Source organism: Lissotriton helveticus, chromosome 5_1 (assembly GCF_964261635.1).
Source record: "Lissotriton helveticus chromosome 5_1, aLisHel1.1, whole genome shotgun sequence".
NCBI lineage: Eukaryota > Metazoa > Chordata > Amphibia > Caudata > Salamandridae > Lissotriton > Lissotriton helveticus.
The window spans coordinates 397,197,955-397,220,252 of record NC_136065.1 but is presented as its reverse complement, the minus strand read 5'-3'; the positions used below and the strand labels follow the sequence as shown (position 1 = coordinate 397,220,252).

Here is a 22,298-nt window from a genome sequence, read left to right as displayed (position 1 = left end):
ATACAGTGCTGTAAGAATGGTTTAAAATGGTTAATCAAAAGTCATCCATCCCCAAGTACATGAAACTCCAGTCCGGCTAGGACTTGGTTTGCCTTTCACATTGATTGGAGAGAATAGGGTTTAGCTTGGACAAGCACGTCGACATTTCGACCCAGAAGAGTGCGTAAATTGAAGGTGGTCACGAAGGGTCTTCCCTGTTGTGACCACCTTTAATTTACGCAAAAGTTCTCAAAATATCTTTGTTTATTGCCTGTGACAGCCTTACCATGTCAGTTCTATACCACAAAAATTGTAAAAAAGTGATTCATTGTTTAATACATTCCTTTGATTTATTCATGATTGGTGTTTTTCTCTCTTTTCCATTGATTTAGTGTTTGAGTAATTGATTTTCTCTTCACTGTCTATTATTTAGTAAGTCATAAAGCAATTCTGTACCCGACAGAACCAACCTCACTCTGGACCATGGCACGTTCTTCAGCTTTACCCCTGCATTCTTTGTGGTATTAGTGCCTTCTGTCTGTCATAGAGCCAGCTTTAATGCACGTGCGAACAGTGTTTATCCGCCATCCAATATTATGCTTCAAATGCATGATCGAAGTTAAGTGTTCACTCCATTACGTACTATAAAGTCACACGTACAGAAGGCTGTACCAGCTCTGCTGAGAACTCTGCAATTCTAAGATAAAGATTTCTGGGCAATCAAATTTAAACATTAAAACATTGTAGATTGGTTTAAAGTCCAGGGCTGTTTGTGCTGGCTGTTGAGGGTGTTTCCAGGACTCGACTTGCGAAACCTTTAGCTATATCACCAGCTTCATATTTTTCCCAAAAATATATATCATTAAAAATATTCTTTAAGTAAGCAATCTTCATTCAATGATCTACTCAACTGCCATTCATATTTTGCCTCTGCCACCACAGCAAACAACATGGGACAAAGGGGCAGCTCACCCATTGGCTCTCTTGCATTGTACATGACTGCTTTTGATGGATCACAGATGGACAGCCATCTATAAAGGAATGCACTTCAGAGCTTGGCTAGTGTGCCTGGGCTGTCCTTTATTTTTTATACTTTGTGTATGTTTGACAATGTTTTTTGCATATTGCCCATTTGCAAAAAAAAGCATCCTTGCCAAAGCGAGACAGATTGGTTTTGCCAATGCTTGTTCTACAAGCACCTTGGATTGTTGACAGCAGTTTCTCATATCACTCCTGGCCTCTGCTAGCACCCTCCAGTCTCCTATCTTGTCCTCGTGTCATTTTCTACAGCTGAAAAAAATGCTTGCTGCTTTAGGATTGGATAGCACAGTATTTATATTGCTACTAAATATCAATATCCTTCCATTCACAACACGCAGATGTAAGCTACTGAACCCCACCAGGCATAGGGAAGGTAAACCAAGGAACATGTAGATAACATTAATATATATACACAACACCCATCACAGGACGCTGATCGGTCTTCTGGTGCCTACATAAAAAGCAATAAATTCTAGGTGCGAAATGGATGATTTAACTCTGATTGAGTTGCTGAGAAGACTATCAACGCAGAACTGATGAGGTTCATCGAACACAATGCCATTCTCGACCCTTCTCAATCCGGATTCCGCAGCAACCACAGCATCAAGACCACTCTACTTGCCGCCACAAATGACATCCGCACCATCCTCGACCAAGGCCACAAACGCAGCCCTGATTCTACTCGACCTGTCAGCAGCATTCAACACCGTCTCCCACTGCACACTCGCCGCTAGATAAGGGCCGGCATACAAAGATCCGCCCTTGACTGGATCTGATCGTTCCTCACCAGCAGAAACCACAGGATTAGACTGCCACCCTTCCTCTCCAAACCCACGGAAATCAACTGCAGAGTCCCACAGGGATCATCACTCAGCCCAACCCTCTTCAACATCCACATGACCCCCCTTGCCAGCATCGTCCAACAGCGCGGCCTCAGCATAATATCCTACGTCAAAGACACCCAGCTCATCCTCTTCCTCACCAAGGACCCCACCACCACCAGACTCTACTTCCAGGAAGGAATGCAGGATGTCTCAGCCTGGATGAGCAACAGCTGCCTAAAGCTCAACTCGGAGAAGACAGAGGTCCTCGTCCTCGGAGCCACTCCATCGGCATGGAAAAACACCTAGTGGCCCAATGCCCTCGGCAACCCACCGACCCCCATGGACCACGCCAGGAACCTCGGCATCGTACTCTACTCCTCCCACTCCCATGAACCGACAGGTCAACACCGTCGGCTCCAGCTGCTTGAACACCCTCCGCATTCACCCTAAAACTTTCAAATTGATCCCCCCCTCAAGGAAGAAAGTCACCCATGCACTCAACAAACAAATATACTTTATTCGATTTTTCACATTAAAAATCACAAAGTAACATAGTTAAAATATACTTTCACATGGACTATGCCGGCATAAACAAGTCTCTACTCCGCAAGCTCCAGACGATGCAGAACACCAACGCCAGACTCCTCCTCGGTATCCCTCGACACGAGCACCTCAGCCAACACCTATGTAAGCTCCACTGGCTCCCCATCGAGAAGAGGGACCCTTTCAAAATACGCACACATGCCTACAAATGCCTACACAACACCGGACCCCCAATACCTCAACGATAGAATCACCCTCCTCACACCCAAAAGAAACCTCCGATCCACCAACCTCATCCTTGCATCCACAGAGCCAAAGCAGGGGGAAGACCCTTCTTCTACATCGCGGCCAAGACCTGGGACGAGCTCCCAATCAACATCAGATGCAGCCCCTCCCTGAACACCGTCAGGAAGGCTCTCAAGACTTGGCTCTTCGGCTGAACGGATCTGCCAACCCCTGTGCCTTGAGACCCTCACAGGTGAGTAGCTCGCTTACAATTCCCTGATTTATTGAACTCTCCCTGCATTAGTGGGAAAATTGGAAACTCCTTTACCACGCCAATCTAAAGTCTTAAATCACTACAAAGATATTCCAAGATCAAACTTACTGCATTTTCACACCAACACAAAGCATTGCAAACTTAGACACTGCATGAAATCACTACTATCCAGACACAACCAAACACCAACATACTAATGGACACTATCAAAGGCTGGTTCCTCCAGCCCAATGGATGGCTTTCCCAGAGCCACATGAAAGGACGCGCAGATAGAGCAATCCCCAATGATCATTGGTCCTTAATAAATGCAGATACGTAGCAATGTGGTGAGACGGGAAAGAGCATCAACCATGTATAAAGATAGGTTTGGATAACTTACCCGACCAAAAGGGCCGGTGGTCCCAGATCCGAAGAGCCCGCTGAAGCGGCTGGCCGCGCGGTTCTTCCAGGTGTCGATGCCATTGTTAGGGAGTGATCCACTCAAGTTTGGCAGCGGTTCCTGAATGGGGATATTGGAATCACCGAGGAATTCATTCATGTTCTTCCGCCTCCTTCCAGGGGCCTGCAAGGCAATAGCAGTCTGGTTATTCTCAAGACATGGATAGAGAAAGAAGCAACAGTTGGGTCACGCAATCTCCCCAAAAAAGCAGAGTCCATTTTCAGAACATAAAAAAAATTACAGTAAGAGTTCTTGGCTCCATACCTTCATATGAAGGAAGAACTGCAGCAGCAGGCAGAACATCTCTGCCCAACTCCACGCTCAGAATGTCCTCTGCACTCCCTGGTGCGGACAAGCGCAAATCCCCTGCTTGCTGGAGTCATTAGCTCGCTAATCCCAGACACTGCTATACATAGGGTGTCACACATCCCAGGAGCCAGGCCCGGCACCAGAGGGACTTGTGTTCTCCACTGAGGCGTGTGCCAAAGGCTTCAATTACTGTTGGACGGCCATGGGCAGCCAAAGTCGCTCATGACTTCCTGTGCCACAGGTCACTGATGAACTGTGTGCCCGGGTAACCCAGAAGCACCCAGAGCTCTCAGAATCTATACACATGGCACTCCTCAAACGGTGCACAAAGGTAATCGCTTAAAACCAACACACCATCTTACAGCGGTCACAAAATACACTTTACAGCGCTCAATGGACACCAGCATGCCCTGACATACCTCTAGATGGTCACGTACAAACCCATGCATAGTTCTGCCCTAATATAGTCCCTCGGTCTGAAACCTCAGCATGCCCTCAAACAGAAAGCTGAGAAAACCTTCACACTGAGGTCCAGCAGGCCTTCACAAATAAATCCTATCACATGCCCTACTTTCTCTTCAGATCCCACATGAAAAACTAATATATATATGTATATATGTATGTATATACACACACACAGACTTCAAGAATGCTCCTGCCTCCACCAACAGAATGTATCCTGCAATCCACAACCGTCGCACTGTTTGAGCTTAAGCAAATGATAGTATGTGTCACTGTTTCTAGATGTCCTTGGATGGGACCACAAAGTGAAGAAGTGGGCTGAGGGCCAGCCTACAGATAACCCAAGTGTCTCTAAACTCCATGGAGACCCCCTCATTGGCTTTCATCGCACCAATGGAGATTGTTATTCATGTGACAAGTAATCCACGAGCACCACTTGTAAGTATTCATTAACCCCCCCCCCCACCCTCCACACAAACACACGTACAATGCTTTGTTAATTCCGAAACTCGCTAATGCCTGGCCATCTTCACTTTTCGGAACGTAAAATGGCCAAATAAACCAGAGATACGAGAATTATAAAGTTCAGTCTTATTACAAGAGGTTTTCTTTTTTCGTAAGCGTGCAAGGTTTCTGGAGGATTCTTCCATAACGAGCACGGTTTCTGCCAAATCCCTGCGGCTCCTCTTAACGACCTCTCCAGTTCTGAGACACCAGTTGCAGCCTTGCAGGATAGTTTGTTTAAATTTGAATACCCTGAAAAGAGCATTCAGCTCGAAGCTCTTCAATTGACCGGTGCATGACAAACATAAAAAAATGTTCGTCAACACGTTGATAGAATACCAGTCCAGCTATGTTCCACTTTACATTGCATTTATAAAGCATTTGCCGGTGCAGTCTCCGACCACAGCCAGGCGCAGGGTCTCCCTTCCAAGGTGAGCTGGCTGCAGGCTTGGGTGTTCTAAATGAACACTTGCATCAATATGCACAAACATTAGAGCGCTGTTTAGCATCGGCTCGCCTCTGTCGGAGCGAGTTTTAAAAAGTGCACACCTGCAGCAACCTGGTAGAACAGCTATGATCACACCGGACAGGAGCAACCAGGGAGTTATCAGCAAAAAACCAAAGTGAATGGCAAACTCACCTCGACCTGGCAAAGCAGCGCGCTGGGCAGAGCGAGGATCATCCCGCTGGTCGGTGCATGCGCGGCTGGTGTGAAGGGGTGCGCTCGAGGCGGCTGCAGCGCTCCGGGAGCCGCAGCCACGGACCCGGGGTCTGCTCTCGGGAGAGGCTGTCAAACATTGGAGACCTCAGCTCACAGCGCAGAGCGTGTGGACAGGAAGGGGCGGGTGCGGAGGGAGGGGCGGGGCCACAGCCCTGAGTCAACACTGCGTGCAGACGCTGCAGGCATGACTCCTGCTCGCATTGCGGAGCGGGGACCGGTGATGTCATGGCGATGGGGACTCCGGGGCTCTGCCGGGTCTGTGCTCGGAGCAGGGGAGAGGCTGAAGGACGGGTCACGGGAGTACAGATCGCGAAAGCTCGGGTAGAAACAGAGGTAGAGAACTGGGGAGTCAAAAACAGAGAAATAGAGTGCAGTGTGTGTATGTGTATATATAATATATATGTGTGTATATATAGAGAGAATCGGACGGCAATTAATTGAGGCAGTGGCAGAAGGAGGTGTGGGAGGAGCCAAAGCAGTAAAATAGAGGCAAGGCGAACCAAAATATCCCCATCTTCGTGGCGGACAATGTATGTGAAAAGACAAGACATATAATTAAAGCACAAATTCCCGTGCTTTCTGGTCATGAAAAAAAAATATTTGCTACTGAATAACGTAAATTTGAAAGTGAAGGTTGTTTCCATTGGAACTTTCAGAGGAGAGGGTTTTCCACTTCAGACAGATCAGCCAAATGAGCCTTAACGATGTGTGAGCTTGTACACATTTTCAGACTGGTCGCAAATGAGTAACTGTTGCCCAGACAGATAACCATGAATGAGTGTGCCCAGACTTGCTCAGCTATACCTCACCCTCAGGACTCGTAGTCTGCTGTGTCGTCACAGTGACGTACGCGCCCCCTGGAGAGATCATCTGGGTTCATTAGGCAGCTCAGCGACGTAAGCGCCTGCAGTAGACATCTGTGTGTGACCTGCAGGAAATTAGCCCCAAATCCGTCAGAGTCGAATCAGCCTCTCATACGTCCCAGGATGATAATAGACGCACCGATGTACATATCACACCTATTATTAAGGCGCCCTGTAACTGGCCTATGGCCGTGTAAACATTGCTGCTACGACCTTACGGCTGTGCACGATTATTGCCCCTGAACAGGTACTGTCTTTAACCTACTTGCAGCCTCCCCGAATTTAGGGTTGCCCCGAGTCGCCTCTAAGTTAATAAATAGCCAGAACTCCTTAAAAAAATCTGAAAATAATTTCCAACATCCCTGGAACAGATCCACGCATTTCTCTGAAAAGGACAGGAATGCTGGGTATAACTAATGCGTTATGGGATGAGTGCTAGATACCAAGATGCTATGGCCTGCCTGGAATATGCATTCCCAAAGGGCAACCTGCAACTTCAAATGGTGGCAGAGCGGCCAATCAAAACTCTGAAGACACTGGAGTGCGGCCATCTTTCCACTAGATCACAGCCATTTCAACACCCTGCTCCTAGTTTCTGGAGTTAAGTTCATCAACAAAGGACTGCAATGAGATAGGACATGTTCCTTTGTTAGCTAAGACAGGGTTTGAGGGGTTTTAGTGTTTTTTTCTACCATATCATTTATAATATTTAACAGTTTAAGGAACCCTCAGCTACATCGGACAGGGAGATTTCAGGACAACCAGAACGACCCCTATAGATCCAAGGCTTTGTAAGAATGTTGTGCATATATTAGTCACATATTTGAACCCAGACTCCGCCTTTCATTGCTGAAACGTCAGTAAAACGTCTATCATCGAGTTGGGCTGGGGTAAAGACAATGCATTATGTAGAGTGTTGTTTTTTATATCCAGCCAATAGTCAATGCTATAACAACTGCACCCGAACCACGGGCCATTCAAAATCTCTCACATATTTTCACCAAGCCCCAAAAGACTCCGCGGGTGGCGCTCCCTGCCTCTCAGGCCTGTCCAGCTGGCCCTGGCCTGCCCCATTGTCGCTCACGCTGGCACTCAGTCCCTGACGTCACGCCATGCTCTCGCCCCCAGTGAGGGGTGGGGACAGCTTGCGTAGGACTCCCGGGTTTATTGACGCGGTTCAGTGAACCGGAAAATATCCTCAGCTGCCCCCTGACCTCTCCCCTCGAAGGTCAGCCCAAACGTCTCTCCTATTGGCTGACTGGCGTCAGCAGCACAAGCCGTGGGGAGAAGGCGGCGGATACTGGGCCCAACAGTTTCACACTAAGGGGCTAATCCGAGCAGTGCGCGGTGTTGTGACGGTCCTGACGGACACATGTGCTTGGCAGATATTTACATTCATTCGAGGAGCTGGACTTTCACATTGGGTGGTTTGGGAGCAGAGGCATGTGCACGGTTACAAACTTGGTTAGCTCTCCCCGGTTGGTACCCTGCACTGCCCCGTTAAGTCTTGATCACACAAACACTACGAAGGATAATTTCGCCCACAATGCCCTGGCGACGAAAGAAAAATGTCCCTCATTCCAGACAGAATTACAGCCGGACATCACCTCTACTATCTTGTGGAGGGGCTCGCGTTTGGAGGGTTGGTGGCTATCGGGTAATCCGCCTTATACAAATACCACACTCTACCCCCTCCCCCCGGTGCTTAAAAAAAACAACCAAGAAAACACATTCCAGGGGTGCCTTTGTTTGCTAGCTGCATGGTCTTAGGCTAGCCCACTAGAAAGATAAGAAAGCTTCTCCTGGTGGCGTCTAAATCAACAAGGAGGCATGCCAGCCGCTGCACGCTGGGTAATAGGAAGGGGCAGCAACCCGCCAACCCTTGCCCAGCAAGGTGGAGGTTTCAGGCACAGAAACAACATCACAAAATCCCCCATGGCCTCTCCCTCCCTTTAGATGGGGTTTATGAGCAGGAATGTAATCCTGATTTACTACCAAATCCATTTGTATTCACGTTTTAGTAAACTACATACCATTAGTGCAATTATGACAATATACATTAAAAGAAAAACAAACTGTCAAGCTTCTAGAATGACACACACACACACAGTGGAGACATAGATCTCAAGTCCTAACTTTCACCACAATAACATATGCAGTCAAAACCTTCATCCATTTAAAATGTCGTCCTAATCCACTTTGAAAAGATAGCTTCACAGTAAGGATGAGACTCAACGCTGCCCCACCATACACCGCCCTAGGTTTGCCTGTTGTATTAGTTCGTACTTGCTCATTTCTTTACCAAAATCGCTCCTATACATTTTAGGAGCAATGACCCTCCGATACTTTGCTGATGTTACTAACAGGTGTTTAAGAGGCAGACAGAAATGGGTCGCTAACCTCTCCTCTCAACAGCTGGGTTTCCGATTCTGAAAACCTTAAAGAGAGAGGTATATTGGTAACACATTTCCACTTGCCTTGATCCTGGCACTAACACTGTGTGGAGTTGCCAAATAAACACAGATTCAGATAAAGCAGATTTAAGTGTTTCCAAAAAATCCAGTAACATCGATTCTCGGAGCAAGACCTTACCTGTTTTCAGGCACTCAAACTTTGGGGGGCTCTACCGATAGCATTTCTGCAGCATATGCTTGCAGTAATACAACAATTAATAATTACAACAGCTTCCCAAATTTCACAGTATTGGCTTTGTTAATGCTGCTTGTTGTTTGTTGTTGTTTTCAGGGCACCGAGTTTGGTGTTATTTTCTACCGCCCCAGGAAACAGGGCAGGTCAACTCTATCTGAGGAGTGAAAGGCTAGAAGTGTCAATCATCGAATCACCCAGCACACCACTTTAAGATACAATCTTCAGGCTACAAAGGGTAGCCCCTGGCTGCAGCGAAAAACTGCACACAGGGGCCCCTCAGATGCGTGCACGAGATAGGAATTCAATCACAGAGACAAAGAACAGGCGCTACAATCGTCAGGCTACAAAGTGCAGCCCCTGGCTGCAGCACCAGAAAACTGCACATAAGGAATCCTTCAGATGTGTGCACGAGATAGGAATTCAATCAATTGACAAAGACGAGGCGCTTTTCAATGAGCTCAGAAATCGGGGACTTAAGTAAATACATAACAAAGCCAGAGCTCAGCACACAGGTCTGGATCTTTAACTGTCCGCTTCTGGAAATGGCCAGCATCTCCCCTCTGAAGCAGAGGCTGCCAGAGCTGTGTAAAACCCCAGTAAACACTACACCTGCACGCGCTCAAATGCTGCAGTAACAAAGGTACCCTTGTGAAAGCCAGCTCACTGTTAACGGGAGGCCTAACGTTCATGAGACAAGAGGACTATAGCACAAGTCTGCCAGACCCAAAGAGGGCTTCCCACTCTTGCTTAATGTCCAGTACTGCAAAATTTGTGCAAATCTAGCATTGGGCAAACGGGTGACGGAATGTATGACTGTCCCTTCACTGCCAAACAAGAATGCTGAAAAAGACGATTTGTGTCTGGCAGACGTGCACATTCTGATACCAGGATATACACTAAGGGGCGCGTGCACGTATGGATGAAACGAGTAACGTAAACAAACGCGACATATGTAATGGCAGACACATTGCTGCATCATTTACTTACTGACGGGATGGGGGTTTGGGGGCGGTGCAAGAGCTTTACAATGGTGCGGCCGCGATGGCTTTTGTGACAAAGACCCCTTTCACCTAACACAAGCGGCATCTGCTGTGACACCCTGCATGCAGTGACATGCAGAGCGGCGCACGTGACCGCTGTCAGTGTCGTCACTGATGCGACCAATGAAAACGTCGGAAGCAAGGCCGCGCCGTAAGTTACTGGGACCCGTCTAGGCGCTGCACCTTACGCTATGTGCAGCCTCCCACCCTTTCTGTTCGTCTGTCAATCCCGGTACAGCCATCATTTTGGGCATGAGAGTGGTTGCCTTCATGCCCCCTCCTGTGAAAGCCTCAAGTCCCAAGGAGGGAGCACGGAAATCCACCCGCCATCTGTAGTGGCACAACCCATCACTGGAAGGTTAAGGTTTCCTGGGGCTCCTTGTTACCAGAGCCACCATTTCCAGCCCTCATTCCGACTAAAGCGGCTGACAAAGCTTTGTAAAAGCAAAGCCGGGGCAGGATCCCCGTGTCGGTGATGACGTGGCCTCATCTTGGTTACCTTAATGCAATAAGAATACGCGCATGGATTTCTGACGAGTGACCTGTGCTGGACAGCGCTAGCGCCAACGTGATCGCCTCTAGGAGCCCCTCAAGCTAGTCGATGTAGAGGGAGATAACCACTGTGCCCAGGATCACACAATGTGACTAAGCAAACCGAGATTAGACCTTGGACCTCCAAGTTTAACCCCTTACGTGCTTCCTGGGAAATAGCAGGAGTCAAATAAACGGGAAAGGGTTAGAGGGTTTGCAGAGAGCGCGGGAGTAATGTTAGTGCAGGGGTCTCGAACCTTTTCTGTAATGAGAGCTACTTATGGTTAATGAAAATTATCCCGAGCTACTTAAATCATTAATGCTGTAAAAATGACCACATCAGGCATGAAGTTATTAGTGGGCCCCATATGCAAGACTACCAGCAAGGACCACCTCTGTCAAAAAACGGGGTTGACAGCAGTAATGTAAACAAATATAAATGATGAGTTAGAATGTGCTTCCATGAGTAATACATTACTGGCATAGCTCAAATGCTCCTGGCAACAAGGTGATAATACTAGTGTTAAGTGCCCCCGTACTATATTATTTATTACTCAAAAATCAACTTCAAATATATTTTGGAAATTGAAACATTTTTTCTGTAAACATCAGCTAATGAGTTCTAAAAATACATACATTTTTATCTCAAATACACACTTTTAAATGTTGGTATACATATATGGATTCAACCAGGCAAAGCTTCATAATTAGTGGGTTGGGCTGCGCACAGGAGAGCTAGTCACAGGCAGCTGGAGAGCTACCAGTCGCTCACTAGGTACTGGTTGGAGAAGCCTGTGTTCGTGGATAAAGCGATTGAGCTGCGTCGTTAGGGATCTTCAAGACACAACATAATTAAACACCGCGCTGTTTTGCATGTCCTGCTCTTCACCATTTCAACAAGTACTACCAATACTACGCTGGAAAAAAGAAAGTAAAATAAAATATCTGGATAAATATTACTAGATACCAGGGTTTGTTTTTATCCTGACACACGGAGAGCATTAGAGTTCTGGACACATGTAACCCGTTTAAAGTATGCTACGTGTAAAAAGAGGTAAAAAAGTAATAAATGGGACATTAAAGAGCGCCGCATTGTGCACCAGAGAGAAGGTAAGAAGGCGCGGCCCCCACTCACCCCCAGCTCGGCCTCGCAGGCGGGGTGCAGCACCTCGTCCAGGGCGCACAGCTGGTCCCAGCTCCTCCACGTCAAAAGTTTGACGAACTCCGTCTCCGGCTTCTGCTTCATGTTGGATTTCGACGCCCCGATTCCAAACAAAAAATATTTAATAATTCAGAAACGCTCTGCCCCCCGCTGAAAGCGATCGTCGTCAGTTTTGGGGTGCACCCGTCTGCCCCATCGTAGCCCTGGAGCGCGCGGCCCTCTCTCTCTTCCTCAGTGGAGAGCTGCCCGGGATAGTCCGCACGGTCCGGCTGCTGCTGCTGAGTCTGCTGGGATGAGCCCGGATGCCTCCCTTAAGCCGACGCGACTCGGGGGAGAGGGGGAGGGCAGCCTTGCCTATGAGTAGGAGTATCCCCTCAAGAACCCTCACCCCTCCCCTCACAGTGGGGCTAAACAGATTTCATCAGTTGCCATCCTTGGAGCCTGGGGCAGGTCTCCAGCGCGCGCCTCCTGCACCGAGGGCACCATATGGCCGGCCCCAGACACACTGATGACCAGGTGCGAAGACCCAGTCATCTCATTATGCAAATCAGCTCGAGTCCCCCCCCCCCCCTTTCTCACCCAGCTAGGCACAGCGAGGAAACGACAGGACATGGACGCCGCGATTCACTCGTCAAGAGTGTCACCTTTAATTGCATCTGCGAGCCACACTCGGGCAACCAATGACAAAGGCACCGGGAGAACAACACTTAAGCTACACACTCTTTTATTTAATCAAAAGCCACTGATTGCTGAAAAACAGGATTGTGTGTAGGGAGCTGTGCGAGACCCATCAACTTTCTTTCAGATTTATATAGCGCGAACTCGACCCGAAGGTATGGCGCTTTCTATTATCTCCAGGTACATCATACATTATTATATTATACATTATATGTACAGTCATCGTTTACCCGAAAGTCCGACAGAAAAGATATTCTAGCTGTTGCTAAATTGGCCCATTTCCCATAGCGCCAAAAAGCCGATCAATAGTCCGCTCAATAGATATCCAATAATCAGGGCCACTAGAATTCTGCGATTCTGCGGCTGCAGTGTTGTATGCCCAATTATGGATTTGCCGCATAAGCCACACAATTCATCATCTTTCTATTTCAAATGGACTAAAAGATTATATAATCGCAGTGACCGGTGTTGCCACAAATTGAAAGGCCCTATGCCAGGGGTACTAGCAAACATTTCCTCTGGAGCCGAGACGCAGTCTGGGGTATCACCGGTGGCCGCACATATGACCGTAAAGGCTTGGGGGCGGGTGATTCAGGGGTGGGGCTAAGCCGAGGCGGGGCACGGCATGTTGGGAGTTTGGTGGACAAATTCGGCCATGTGGAGTAAAACCAGGCATGGCATTCACAAAGTTCTTCTTCATTGCGTAATTCGAACAGGGGACTGGCTACAGGAGGACTGAGGATGCTATGAACATTCTAAGTAACCATGTGAAGAGACAAGGACTGACTTGGGCCCAGAGGCAGTTGTATGTTACTGAATTTAAAGAAAATTAAGTGATCCGCTTAGCCATGGTCGAACCACTCACATCTAAACATAGGACCAGCTAACACACTCAGTTGTTAAGCAAGCTGCCAACTTAAAACCTGCAACCGCGCTTTGAGCCACTGCAGTTCACCATTTGATTAATAATGCGTGACATAGCATCTTAGTGCGCTGATGTGGACACCAGCAACCAAAATGTGCTGTGCTAACCCAAGAGGCATACTTCTTAAGGGCATGCTGTATTCAGTTGCAGATTTATAGCAATCTCTTTTGTTACTTTCAAACGGAGTTGTGTGTGAGCTTTGTGTGTTTGTGAGGTAGGCGTCTGGCAGTGCACAAGGCAGAGTGAAAAGTCTGACAGTCATATAGGGAATTCAACTCCCCATGTACAGATCATAGGTTATGGACAAGATGCACAGAGGCTTTCCAAAATTCATATGCTTGATAATATGTATGTTGGGTGGCAATCACAGACAATATATAGTACAAAGAAACAGTAAATATTGCAGTCTGTGCTCTGCTAACACGCACTTGGATGTAAGAAGTACAACTAAAATCTGTACTGGTCAGATACAGCCAAACTTCACCATTAAATGTCCATAGGGTACCACATTTTGCATCCCCCCATGCTATTTTCCGGCATAGCTACTAGAACATTGCTCCTGTTGGGAAGCTGATCACACATGCTGTGCGTGCTCAGTGTCAGTACTGAAATGTTGGCACCGTTTTTACAAATGAATGGTGTGCTCCTTGGCTTGGATCTAGACGGCCTAATGGAAACCAGATTAAGCCAATCATCAGACAGTATCAGATTCTCAGCCCTTCACCCTCTCTCGTGCACGGTATCCCTTTGTAGCTGTCTGTCTGTCTCTCCCCTATTCTCACTCTTTCTCATACTGTTTACCCGCCCACATGGGATGTGGAAAACAGCCCAGTCTCATATGCACAGGTAGTAATGCACTGTACTCTGGGTACTCAAACTGAGTGTTTGTCCTAAAGTGCAGCCAATAGAGACAGATGTTCACTGTGGAATGCCATAGCCTCCCCAAGTATGTATGGGCCTTCTTCCAACAGATACAATTTTTCAAAGTGCTACCAAGAGGTAGGACATGTTAGCTTCCAATTATTTAAAGCTTCCATAATCGTACCCAGAGTAGAGATAAAGAAAGGTATATGCAATTGGAAACAAAAGTTCGTTTAAAAAACTAGGTACTGTGAAACAACCACATTGCTTCCACCCTTCGCTTCATCAATATCCCACCCACCCTCACCCCCATGCCCTGGCCTCGCTGTAATCTGGGCACCTCCCATCTCCTGCAATCTGGCTGACTTTTAAAAATGAAACTCGGGCTGCAGAACCTCAGTGAGATACGCGAGTTGCCCTTCGGTACGTAGCTTGGCGTCAGTGGAGCTCAGGGTGGATGATGCTGATTCGGTGAGAGGAAATGCTGTGTGCAGCCCACAGGCTGAGGAGCGGTCATTCCAAATTGAGGATATTTCCATAGGCGAGGCAGGTTGGCAATGAAGCTAAACACAGGTGACAAGGAAAGGTGGAGGGATGTCTATGCAGGGCTGGAAAGGAAAGCCAGTAACCTGCATCCATTTCAAAATACTCCTTCGCGCTGCAGGCTCATGTCATCAAGAGCAAGAAATGGGGAGGGGCCCGCATGGAAGCAGGCGAGACACACATTTTCGGAGCTTGCGCCTTTGATGCTGTTTTTCCACTGTAAATGCGAGTATGCGACCCCCAAGGAACGAACTGGCAGAATAATGGCTGCGATCTGTGTTTGCTATTTTGTACACAGGGGGCGCATGGAAAGGTCAGGCGGGCCGCAAATGGCCCGCGGGCCGTACTTTGAGTACCAGGGCGGCCTATGCAAAGGCTGCCTGTTGCCTATTACCGTTTCTGGATATTAAACTGGTACTACTGAGGTGAAACTGTTGACCAGATAGCGTTAACGTGAAAAAAATGACATTATCAAGTGATACGATCACAAAATGTTCCTCATTAGGTCGCATAACTTGCCTTTTCTTGCTGCATAATTTAGTCGACCCTGCCGCATAATTAGGTCCTCCTCTACGCATAATTCTAGTGGCCCTGCCAATAACCTAACCTGGTGCATTCAGCTAGTCAGAACTGAAATAACCAAACAACCAAAGTAAACACCAATGTGGCCTGAAATAATCGATACTATTTTAACATTTTCCAATACACACTGATCTTCCATAACAAGACATAAAATAGGAAAAACAAGCATTGGTAAAGCCAATAGGTCTCCCATTTGAAAGCAGTTACAGACTATTAGGCATTGCCAATGCTTGTTGCAGATACTGAACAGCACGATAAAAAAATCTGGTCCCAGCATGATGGTGTACACATGCAACACCAAGCATGCACACACACATCATGACATGGGAGGCCATTCTGGCTTTGGCCCCAGTATGCTGACCTATGTTTGTGCATGCATCACTACACATGAGTATGTCATGAAGCAGCAGATATGCATAAAGCCAACGCATGGCGAGTAATATGTTGAACCAGGCCCTCTTTACATGTTTGTCTTGTGCTAAACAGGTCCTTCAACAAAAGACAGCCAAAGCGGTATGTATGCAATACCTAAAAATAAATACCAAATGACTCTAGGCCATGTGGAGTACTTTTAATCAGGCCCTACTTTTTAGTCAATAGCATATTGCATAGTTTTATATTTCTGTTCAACCTAAAAATGAAACAAACTCCCAGAATGCTGGATAAAAAATATATAAATATATAATTGACACAAGGGGTGAAAGTATGGCCCCACTTGCTAGCTATGAAAATGGAAAGTAGGGGCTTTAGGTTGCGAAACGGAAGGGGCAGAGTCCAGCTCCCAAATGAAATTTCCCAAAGTAGGGATTTTAACAAAAAATACAATAACATGGTTAATTCCAGGACTCACAAGAAACACTCTTATGGAAAAAACAGTAGTACTACCGCGGGATTCACATCCAAATGATAGTTAACTTTTTCTAAATAATAATGTTAGTGGCGCAAAAAAAGGCACATTTAATAACATATGTGCAATATGAAACTTTCACTCACATTTTGATCTTTAGATATGATAGAAAACTCTAGTCATTTTCAGATGAGGGAGAGCGAGGCATCAACATACTTTAAGGAAGAGCAGTAAATCACTCCTATTATGGAAAGCACAGAACCTCTCAAAGATGGAGGATCACCGGAGGCTGTCAGTATAAACCTCCAAAACCACCTCCTTGAGAAACAAGGCACCAAACAGAGGTGGAGGAGCACTGGGCAGCACCAACAGAAACCTCACACCCCTCCTATTCTGCAAATCAAGGCATTAGTTATGGGTGGAGCATCTTAGATGCAACCAGGAGGATCTGCAAACACTGCTATACGAAGACCCAGGCATCATCCCCCTCGAATCCGCCTCGCATCAAGTGTGTATTACTAAATTGCAGATCAGCCAGTAAACACGCCACTGATATATTTGACCTCATCCAACATAACGATTTAAGATATTATCTTCCTCACTGAAACGTGGCTAAATCCTGCTTCACATCCTACTTTAGACCTCCTAGTACCTCCCACTCATGATATAGTCCGGCTTGACAGAAATCTGAAATTGGGTGGTGGTCTTGCTTGTATTTACAGGAATACTCTATCGATCTCTCAGTTGCAGTCCTCTCCCCCTCCTCCTGCGAATATCTTTGTCTCAGCATCTCTAATAAGAACCTAGCAATCTGTAAACTTCACACATTTTATCACCCACCAGGGATAATCTTCCTTTCATTGAGCACTTAGTGGATATCACCTCTAGCAATGTTGACTCTGCAGTACCACAAATCTTCCTAGGAGATTTCAATCTGCACTGGTCCAAACACAATGACCAAGCGGTTTCCTGCCTTAAATCTTTTCTAAATGATCTTGATGTGTCACAGCACTGTGATCAACCTACCCACACGAAAGGGGAAATCCTTGATCTCATCATTTCCAAGGAACAGACCATCTCCTTAGAATCCATATCTCCTTGTGATTGGTCTGACCATCACAGCATCCTATTCTATATTAACAAGGAGGTGATATTGAAGACAGCTCAACCGCTTAAATCAAAGATATTTAAAAGAGATCTCAGATCAATAAATCATGACAAACTAGCTGCTCAATGTAAATCAGTCCTTGCCTCCCAAGCTGACTTGTTTGAGGTTCAATCTCTTACGGACCACTATATTTCAAGCATCCCCAAGATCTTGGATGACATTGCTCCACTCAAGCTGCAAAATACCTCATCAAAAATTTCCAAACCGTGGTACAACGAAAACTTAAATTCCGAACGTCGCAATCTTAGAGCAGCTGAAAGATCCTGGCTTTCCAATCCTTCTTCGGATCAACTAAAACTTCTGGGAGATGTCAGAGGCCTCTACAACAAACAGGTCAAGAAAGCTAAGGTTGACTACTTCAGATTACAACTAGATCAAGCAGCAAATCGCCCCAAGAAACTCTTTGAAGTGGTCAAACATCAATCTGTTTCCACGCCAATCCTCTCTGATTCGAATGGTAATCCTCCCTCCTGCGATAAATTTGCCACTTTCTTCATGGAGAAATCTCGACTCATCTCCACCGACCTCGCCTCTAAGAAGGCCCTTTTGCCCCCTTTCTTAACTGCCTCGCTCCCCGACCTGCCTGAAAAGTGTATCCCGACCGTCGCTGGCGCTAAGAACAATGCTTCATGGGGCTCTTTCTCCTCTTTTAGTGAAAAATACATTGAAAATATTCTCAAGACTATCAACCCGTCTAGTGTGGAGTAGTGTGGCTCACTGGTTAGAGGCGGCAGACCCGAGAGCAGAGGACGGCCCGGGACCAGGGTTCGATTCCCGACGCGGCAGGTTTCTGGACCAGGGTCAGCGGACTCGATAATTCTCTCGCCTCGGTGCCCACTCTGATCAGCGATCACACTCGGCAACTCTGGGCACTAGCTTGCCTCATCTTCACTAACGGCCCCACCAGACCGCCGGGGATGCCTGGTCTCACCCTGGAGATACCCATTAAGGGACCATCTCTCAGGGAAGCCAGGAAGGGTTTCGCAGCGGTCGAAGCGCGGAGGTACCCCTTCGGGAGTGATTCCAGCGCTATATAAGCACATAATTAATTAATTAATTAATTAATTAATTAATTAATTAACCACTTCGGTGACCCGCTGCCTCTGGCCATCTTCAAAGAGATCAAGAGCGCTCTCATCCCCACCTGGACCAAGATTGTAAATGCCTCCTTATCTCAAGGCTTGATCCCCGATTGCCTAAAAGCAGCTCAGGTTTCACCTATTCTAAAAAAACTCAATGCAGACAAATCGGATCTCAATAACTTCCATCCCATCTCCAACATCTCCACCCTAGCGAAACTTCTCAAAAAATGTGTCCAATCCCAGCTCTGTGCTCACATTGAGAATTACCAACTCTTAGACCATCATCAATCTGGTTTCAGGAGGGGTCACAGCACCGAATCAGCCCTCTTACACATTTTTGATGACATCCTGAAAATGCTTGACAAAAACTAATCCTGCCTCTTGATCCTCCTTGACCTCTCATCTGCTTTCGATACGGTCACGCATGACATTCTTCTATCCATCCTACAAATCAGAATGGGTTTCTCGGATCTGCTGCTACGCTGGTTCTCATCCTTCCTTCTCCACAGATCTCACAAATTCAAGTCAAATCACTCTCTCTCTCAGCCCTCCCCAGTACTCATGGAAGTCCCCCAAGGATCCGCCCTCTCCTATCCTCTTCAATCTTTTCTTGGAACCTCTTACTAACCTACTTAACTCTATGAATATTCTCTTCCACATGTATGCAGACGACACACAACTCTATCATCTCACTAAATTCTATCCTCACTTCAAGAGAATCATCTCCTGCTCAACGCTTCGAAAACTGAATTCTTGCTCATCTCCCCGCCGAACCACACCCCAAAATCGATCTCTGGTTACCTTACCTCACGACTCAACTGCACTCCGATCATCATAGATTCAGCCAAATCTCTTGGAGTCACATTGGACAAGCACCCGAGTATGAAGGCTCATATCAGCAACGTTTGTAAGGGAGCAAACCACCTGATGAGGACACTCAGAATGATCAAACCCTTCTTGCCTCAAAAGGATTTCAAGCAGGTGGTACAAGCACTTGTCTTATCAAGGTTAGACTATGGCAGTGCAACTCTCTGTGGCCTTTCTAAATTTGCCTTGGCTCCACTTAGGGCCTCGTTGAACTCTGCAGCAAGATTGATTACAGGTTCCAAACGAAACGAGCACATCTCCCCAGTCCTGAAATCTCTCAACTGGCTACCCTTTGAAGCACGAATCCAGCTAAAGATTGCGATCCTGACGCACATAGCCCTGCACTTCAATACTCCCACTTATCTAGCGCAAAAACTTGAATTATCCCGTGGGGAGAGGGCTTCCAGAAGTGCCTCTACTCTCTTCCTGAAACCTATCATCCTTAGCAAAAAGAGAACTTGTCACCGAGCCTTCTCTGGTGCTGCCCCTAAAATATGGAACTCTCTTCCTCCGGATGTACGCAGACTCGCCTCGACGACGGCTTTCAAACTGGAAGCCAAGAGATTATTAATGAGCAAATTCCTACCGTTGGGGGTTGTGATACTCATAAGGTGGCTATCACTTGGTTCCTAGCTCCATAGCACAACTAACAGTTACGGTCCATATCGTCTGCTTAATGTTGTACCCGCTATGGGTACCATTGTTCACTGTTTATCATTGTGTTTTTTTCCCTCACAATTGCTGTGTATATTTCATTTTGTCCTCTCCACTAACTTATTGTAAAGCGCTCTGATATCCTTCAGGATCTTGTTCACGCTAAAACTAAAACTTTATAAATAAATAAGAAATAAGGCACTGTTGAGGGGGGGGTGGTAGGGAGGTAGGACAATTAACCACCACCAGGAGGAAACCCACATCTCTCTTTTTCAAAGAATCAAGCCGTTCCTCATAGACAAAGCATCTATGCATACCAGCAGAAGGAACACCCAAACCCTTCTATTCTGAGAATCAAGGCACTACTCAGAGATGTAGCATCACAGGATACCGCCAGGAGCCTATGCACCCTAGGGCACGACTCAGAGCCAACACAACACTAGAAATAACCAGGAGAAAGCTCCTAACCCTCTAATTCTAAGAATCAAGGCACTATTGAGATACAACTGGGAGGAAACTAAATCCTCATATTCTAAGAATCAAAGCACTATGCAGATTTAAGGCAACAGTGCATACAACTGGAAGTATCCTCCAAAACACTTCTATTCCTAAAAACAAGGCACTACTCAAGAGACTGGGTGTCGCTGGATACAACCAGTAGGAACATCCTGACCCTCCAATTCCAACAAATAAGATACTATCCAGATGCACACCACCAATGGATACAGCCAGAAGGACCCTCCACACCCTGCATGCTAAACAACTACTTAGAGGCAGAACATCACTCGATACAAACAGCTACTTGGAGTTGGAACATTTACTCAATAGAAACAACTGCTTGGTGCTGGAACATCACTTGATACATCCACAAGAAACCTCCAACCAGTCTCTTCTAAGCAACATAGCTTCTCTCATTTATGTTAGAAAGTGCTGAAAGACACCACCAAGTTAAATCCCAATTCTACTTTCTGTGACACCATGCAGCATTTGAGAATTTGGACAATAAAGCACTATACGTTTCTTACTTTTTTTGTTGCTTTTTTTTAGGAAAGTTTAAACTGTCCTACGATAAGGAAAAAAAAACTACTCAGAGCAAGAAGACCATTACATTCCACTTGGAAGAACACCAAATCAACCCTAAACGAAGAAATAGGGAACCTTTGACTGAAAACTAAACCGGACAGCAGATAACAGCAAGAGGAACATTAAAACCCTATGAAGAAACGTTATACCTAGCTCTTAAAAATAATTACCAACCGGCCACACTGATGGGACCCTCACAACCTTCCAGTTCTAAAAACATAATAACATGCTATTTAGATAGAACAACTCGTACAAGAAGGAGGAATATTCCAACCTTAAGCTAAGCAACAGACACCTCTTGAAAATAGAAGAGAATTAAATACCACCAGGTGGAGCCTTACACGTAGTCCTGGGTAAAATGGTATTTTTTCTGGCAACATTAGTAAATGTAGCACTGTCTGAAATTAGTTACATTTCTAATTTTGTGTAATATTTGCCTGTGGGAGACTTTTTCAACCAGAAAATGTCTCATGAGACTTCAAATGTTCAAACTAGTCTCCTGTTGGCAGTTTCACAGGACTTAGATGCCAGCTCAGGTTAACAAGCATTTGCAATGCAATAGGCCTCCCATTAAGAAAGTTTGAGCTATTGGTATTGTAAATGTCAAATTTTGTATTTATGTGTTGGTTTTAAAAATTGCGAAATTAATAGCTTTGTCATTTACATTGGCACTAGTTATAACTTTTGCAAATGTGACACTTATAGCATTTGTAATGCAATGTGTTGTATTTTCGTGACTTAAATGTATTGATATAACAAATAACATTGGCTTTTATTTTTTTTAATAATAATAATTAATACTTAAATAACATTTATTGTAATATATAATGGCAATAGCTTAAACTTTTGTAAATAACTTATGAACATTATGTTCAGTGTATTTTATTGTGACGAAAATTCAAGAACAGAAGTGAAATAGTAACATCTTTTTGCGACATTTGTAATAAAGCTTTTAACATTGAGAGAACATATTTGAATCAGTTGTTGTTGAATGGTTGCACAGATTGATGCTGTGGTGGCGCAGAGTGATGTTGTGGTGGTGACGAGTGATGCTGTGGCGTTCAGTGATGCTGTGGTGGTGAATTTGTGCCCCGTTTGAGGGGCATATTATAATTGTAGTGTGAGTTCTGCAGATTTATGCTGTATTAGTAATGCCTAATGCAGTGCTGGTGATCTAAGATGGTGTAGTAGTGGTGAATGATGCTGTTTAATGATTTGGTGTGCTGAGTGATGCTCTAGTGGTGTTGACTAATGCCGAAATGGTATAAATGATGCTGTGTTAGTGCTCATTGACAATTGTGTGTACCTTGAGGAGAGATGGGAGAGGGGAGGGGACAGAAGGGAGAGTGAGGAAAGAGGGGAGAAAGGGAGGAGAGTGGGGACAGAGAGGAGAGAGAGGAGAGAGGGTAGAGGAGAGAGGAGAGAAGGGAGAGTGTGGAGAG

General features: G+C 46.0%; 1 protein-coding gene across 2 annotated transcripts in view; it reads right to left on the bottom strand.

Moving 5' to 3' along the window:
* The window catches only part of PLEKHG5 (pleckstrin homology and RhoGEF domain containing G5), a 565,287-nt gene that overhangs the window by 36,682 nt on the left and 506,307 nt on the right, over positions 1-22,298 (bottom strand). For both annotated transcript variants that reach the window (XM_078642616.1, XM_078642617.1), the window contains one exon: positions 3,266-3,448. In XM_078642616.1, the coding sequence (XP_078498742.1) occupies positions 3,266-3,448 (183 nt within the window). The remainder of the gene's footprint in view (positions 1-3,265; positions 3,449-22,298) is intronic.